Source organism: Colletotrichum spaethianum, assembly GCF_022836535.1.
Source record: "Colletotrichum spaethianum MAFF 239500 DNA, contig22, whole genome shotgun sequence".
NCBI classification, from domain to species: Eukaryota; Fungi; Ascomycota; class Sordariomycetes; order Glomerellales; family Glomerellaceae; genus Colletotrichum; species Colletotrichum spaethianum.
In genome coordinates this window covers 388,575-394,574 of record NW_026054792.1, presented here as the reverse complement: position 1 = coordinate 394,574, position 6,000 = coordinate 388,575, and the positions used below count along the sequence as shown (strand labels likewise).

Sequence of the window (6,000 nt, the reverse complement as noted above, 5' to 3'; positions counted from 1 at the left end):
TCTGGACGCGTCCGGAGAGGTTCCGCCGTGCAGTGGAAGATTCCGACGCAGATTCGCGCGGCTATGGAAGACGGTGTGGGCGAGGGCAACATCAAGGTGTCGATACCGGAGGGCAAGATAGGGAATGAGTAGGGCTGGTCCGAGTTGCGAGGAATATAACGCTTTCCTGTTTCAATACCTGCACATTAATAAGAGAGAGGGGCAAAAGTGACAAGAGGTACGGGAGTGAAGTCACTTTTAGTACTGATATGTTTCATTACTACAATATTGGGAGTGATCTAGTAATCGAACGTCTTCAATATATAAGAAAAATGCCAAATCATGATATCCTATAAGCCTTCCAGGCCCTTGGTGAGTCGAATGTACTTCATTTGTATGACGAATATGCGAAAGCTCGAACTGTCCGCCAAACCCCGGGAGCCTTATTTAGTACAAGGCTTTAGTAGAAGTGGCAGACTCGGCGTGAGTGCTACTGGTGCTGACCCGGGGATGGAAGCCGGAGGGAGCTTTGCCACCACGTTAACGAGCCAAGGCGGCGCACCATCCCTGTGCCTCACCTCGCTGACGCCTCCGACTCCTGGCGGTGAGGAGACGGTACACGCTGAGGCGCGGCGTCTGCTACCAAATCCAGCGGGAACGGAACCCGGCCACGGGACGACACTCGTGCATGGAATGCGCGATACAGGCATGCTAGCAAAAGAGGGCCTAGCTTCTTGGCTCCTTGGCTCCCCCAGGAGTCCTGCTCGGATGTTGTCCGGTCGTCTAGATGGCTTACAACGCCGCAGACAGGTACTTGTGCGGCACAGAAGGATTGCCATCTCGATTTCGTCCAGGGAGGTTCGGCCAATGCGTACCTTTCCCGTTCCCGAGTCCCGAGGCGGAATTGCCCCCCGATGGTCCGATGGCTCGGTGGTCTAAGACCGGCATCTACTGTCAACCAGCAGCTGTAATTTGGCTCGCCTGGAACCGAGCTGGTATAGTAACTGTATCTGGTGGATTGGGTGCCCGGTTATCATTAGCCTTGCTGGCCTTTTGTTCTGGTGATTGGTCTGACGAGGAGCTCTTGGCCCTGCCCTGTTCTATCTTTTCCCTCAACCTAGGGTTATTGGCAGGCAAATCTTGAGCCATCTGGGTCTTCGCTGTGACTCCAGTCCAACCGAACGGGCGAATGTATGGGTTGGAATAGAAGCAATGCTGATAAAAGTGCCTCTTTCCATCCAGCAGACAGAAGGGTTTCGGCCAGCGGAAGCGCTGTTGGCGTTGCCGTTGGCTAGAACCTGTGATGGCTGGCCTTTTCCACGCTGTTGCCAACTGGCGGCCGACAGGCCTCCCCGTCACGAGGCTCACTCGGCATCATGATCACTGTCGCAAGAGTGGCGCTCAACAAGGGGGGAAATGGAAGAGGAAAAGTGGACGTTGCCAAGCCCTCGGGTTCGCGATGGAGCAAGCAAAACCGCCTTTCAGTTCGGCGCTGCTAGTCGCAACGACGACGAAATGATTAAACCCCACGCTTGGACAAGCGCCGGTCTTCTCTCCGCAGCCTCTCCTCTACGTGCTGTCCGACTCCGCACCGCTCCCCCGGATCCACTAACCCCAACTTCTGACAAGTTGAAATGGTCGGTCTGGAATCAGGGTCGACTGGGACTCGGACTTCCTCCATACATAGATCAGGTTCGAAAACGGGGCAAAGAAATGGGGAGGGTCATGGGGGATAAAGAGCAAGAAAGACCCATTGAAAAAACATCTTGGAGAATAATGGGCTCCTCTCCAGTACCCACAACGGACGCCAACGAAACAGCTTTCTCGAGCGCGGGCGGCGCTTGCAAAAGCGGCCCCCCCGTCCCGCTCATCGTACGAGTGTCATCTCAGCATGGCCCCGCGGCCGCACAAAACTTTTGCGTAACTATGTGTCGTCAACCCCAGATGTCGATGGAGACCAGGCGGGGAAGGGGGGCAAGGGAAAAAGTCTGAGATCCTGGGGCAATGGAAGCCTGGGGGAGATGGGCAACGCGAGATTTGAATACTCGGATCCGGGGTCGTTTGGTAGCAGGGAAGTAAGGTGATTGTCTGTAAAGGCAACATTGCGCGTGGTTGGTGGTGTGATATTGACACGACGGTGGCCAACCGCAGCAAACTTTGGATATTGCGGGAGCCATGCAGTTCTCGAAAAGGGTGCTCGACACAATTTACGCAGACATACGGGCTTGAGTGAGAACGCCACAGCTGCGACCATGGCGCGATTTCTTTACGAAACTGAGCAACCTCGACCTTGAGAGATGCCTTGCGGTGAGTGAGTCTTGGAGACCTCTGGCAGGACGTTGGGGAGATCCGTAATGTGGGCGGCACAACCAATACTACGTGAGAACAGCGAACATGTGCTCGACAAAATGACTGGGGAAAGAAAAGAAAGAAAAGAAGCCCCAAAAAATCAAGAAGCCAAGAAAATCCAGAGGGGTTTGTACCAGAGAAAAACCCTTCATCTCGTTCCGAGGTCGCTATCTTGCCGCCTTTGCAATGTCACTCACTCACAGCAATCATTGTAGCCGACCGCCGCTTACTGGGATTCAGAGCGATCTTGGCCCCCGGTGGAGCAAAGGGGCCCGGGCAACGCTGAATCAGGGGGCGTCGAGTTTGTCCCACCGGTTCGGCCTGCATCAGGCTAGTCGCCCGCCCAGGGGCTACATGCCGATGACTAAGATGTCGTGCAAGTTGAAGACCGCCCATCCCCCTCACAAGCTTCACGCCAAGCCGCTGGGCAGGTATCGGCGCCGCTGGGCGTGAAGCTTGTCTCGGGGCAGCTGTCGTGATGTGAAACATCATGTCACACTAGGGCATTGCAGATCATCAAGGTCGCGTGAACCGTACAACAAGCAGTTGTCAAGATGGTATCTCTTTGGTATATTCATTCAATTCAATCGTGCTTCGTGCGCGCCTCAAGCGCTTCTGGTGGGGTATTGTAATAGCATCCTCAGCCTTGGGGATAATTTCCCTCCTCCTCCCGTGCATGTTTCCCCCAAAAATCCTTGACATTCCCTCCGGTAGCATATCCAAAACACAGTAGACTTGCATCATTGAGCCCGGCAACGACTGATCTACTCCTTGCGTGTGACATCCTCGACGGTGGCAGCCCTGATGCTGCCCTTCTCCTCGTCGTGGTCGTCAATCTCCTTGGTCTCGGCGACCTCACCCTGGACACCGGCGACGGCGTGCTCGAAGCTGCGGCCGCGGCGCTCGGGTCCGAACATGGTGGTGACGACGATGCCCATGGCGATGATGGCCGTCGCAATACCCATGACGGGGCCGTACGCCTCGACGCTGTGGCCCGAAGGGGCTCTGACAAACGTCTTCTCGGCGATGGCGTTGACAATCTGGGCAGACGGGGAGGAGATCATGTTACCCAGCTGGTAGGTGATACCGGGGAACGAGGAGCGGAAGGCAGGGGGCGACAGCTCGTTCAGGTGGATAGGAATGACACCCCACGCACCCTGGACGAAGAACTGCATGAAGAAGCCGCTGGCGCTCAGGGCGCGCTCGCCCTGGGGTAGGATCCAGGCGGGGATGAGGCAGGCGGACATGAGAGCCGAGGCGATGATGGCGCGGCGACGGCCGAAGAACTGGGATAGGTACCCAATGATGGTGCCGCCAACGCAGGCGCCGGCCTTCATCAGGATAGAGGCGCGGGACGCACCGGCATTGTCCATCTCCTTCTGGGCGATCATGAAGGTTGTGTACGAATCTTGCGAGGTGTGGGAGTAGTAGTTGAACCAGGTCATGAGGATGATGCAGTAGACACACATCTTCCACTCCTGGGCAAGCATCTTCTTGGTCTCTCTCCAGAAGGCGCCAGGCGAAGCAGTCTTCTTGCCGTGGGCCTTGGCCTCGAGGAACTGTTGGGATTCGGGAAGACGATACGGACGAGACCGACGGCGATGGAGATGCCGGCGGCAATCCAGAAGACCGTCTTCCAGGTATCGGTACCACCACCGACGCCAAGGTTGGCGCAAGCAGCGAGGACGTAGCCGAAGGAGTATCCCTGTTGGAGGATACCAGACATGAGGCCACGAGCGTTGGAGCTGAGCAGATGTTAGCGGGCGTTCAGAGGTCAGAGGATACAGATTACATACGGGCAGTGCTCAAGGGCCATGGCGATGGCGTTTCCGTAGACACCTCCCATGAAGAGACCGAACAAGCTGCGCACAGCCAAGAACTGCTGGAAGGTGCTACTGTAGATGGTGGCGATCTGAAGGAGACCGAGGATGATCATGTTGAGAACCATGGGCCACTTACGACCATACTTGTCACCGGCCAGACCGAAGAAGGCAGCGCCGATGGAACGGAGTAGGAGGGTCAGGGTGATGGCTGTGGAGATGTCGGTCTTTGATCGGTCGTAGTACTTGGCCAGCTTGGTGGTCTGAATGGAGAGGGCGTGGAAGTCAAAGGCATCCGCTGTCCAGGCGCAGAAACCGCAGATGAAGAAAAGCCAGTCGCGAGGACTTAGCTGGGCCATCAAGCTGATGGGGTTCTTGATGGGGTCGGGGTCCTGCCATTCTGTGTGCGTCTCGCCCGTCGGGCTTACAACGACAGTACGCTGCTTCCAGATGAAGAGGTCCTTCAAGGACTGCTTCGCCGTGGCCAGGACGCCCTTGGCAATGGGGTCGGCGGGCTGAGCGGTCGACGTCGACATGCTGGACGTTTGTGTATGGGTCCCGACTCTAGACAGGTTCCTTGAATACTGTCAGGAGGGTGGATGAGGGCAATGAAGGGAGATATATGCTTTGAGGAGATGGAGCAGATGGATGAGGCACGACTGACAGATTCCGGCAAAACGAGACGAGGTGAGGGGGACACCAGGTTCCTCATATAGTTGAGAGTAGCCTTGATGGCCCTCCCCGTTGACGAATCACCAGCCAGTCCAATGTCTCGGTGCCAAGAGTTCACCAGGCAAGGGGGTAGTGGATAGGATGGTTTCGAAGGAGGAGAGGATATGGAAACAAAGAGTAACGGTGTCGAGGGCCAGAGAGACCGGGATGGCACCAGCTCGCCCGCGACTCGAAAGCGATCATCGCCCATGATGGAACACTGCAGTGAAGCGTGGTGAGTAGTGCAGGCAGGCCGACCAATAGTGGCAAGGGTGTCACTGATGGATGCGTGGGGAGGACGGAGTTGACGATGCGGGGTCGGGGTCGGGGGAGGAGGAGAACGGTGAGGAGAAGTGTAGGGTGTATACTGGAAGATGAGGGGAGTCATGGAGCTAGAGCTTTCTAGCGGAGCGACTAGTCGGACAAGAGTACCAGGCACGAAGGGGGAACGAAGGAGAAGAGGCGGCTGCAGACAAGGGGGAGGCGAGGCTGGGGTTTCTGGTCCATGGTTGGGAGTTTGAGCTAGGAACAGCTAGGGGTCATGATGGTTACGAGGGCGTGGTCCACGTTGGAACATTGCATACAATAGCCTCCCCAGCCGAGCTAGCTAGGTTCTCAGGAGCAGCACGGTAATCCGCGTGTGTGTGGGAGACGGCCTTCACTCCGGCACATGATGGATCGACCCATGTTGAACGGGGTCAACGAGCATGGGGCATGGCAGCCACCGGCGGCAGGGACTTGTGTGACGAGGACCGGACTGGACGCTGGAGGGTACAAGTTGGTTTGTGTTTGTAATGATGGACCATACATAGATGAGGTGTCCGTCCCAGCAAGTCCAAGTGCGGCAAGGTGAGATGCGATGAGAGCCGAGGCGGGATGCAAAGCAGGTGTATGAATCCACTTGGAGTCGCCGGCCCAACACCCTCCTGAACCAAGAATAAAGCTCATGTCGCGTTGGCGGGAGTGAGAATCATGATGATGGGGCTTGTTTTGGTTGCACAACATGGCACATGCGCCTGTCCTTCGTCTGTCGAGTGTGTCTGTCGGAGACCAGAATAGGAAGCGGCGAAACGGAACACCATGTTCGCCTCCCTCGACGAAACGGCGACCTCTGCCTGCGATTCGACGTTGACCCAGGCCG

At 56.6% G+C, this 6,000-nt stretch overlaps 1 protein-coding gene across 1 annotated transcript; it reads right to left on the bottom strand.

Moving 5' to 3' along the window:
• Positions 1-3,092: 3,092 nt before the first annotated feature.
• On the bottom strand, positions 3,093-4,684 carry ColSpa_08331 (carboxylic acid transporter; the record flags this gene model as incomplete). The annotated part of the gene is made up of 3 exons (XM_049274543.1): positions 3,093-3,887; positions 3,917-4,073; positions 4,125-4,684. The coding sequence occupies 3 exons, from the start codon at positions 4,682-4,684 to the stop codon at positions 3,093-3,095; spliced, it is 1,512 nt and encodes a 503-aa protein (XP_049130500.1).
• Between the last annotated feature and the right edge of the window lie 1,316 nt (positions 4,685-6,000).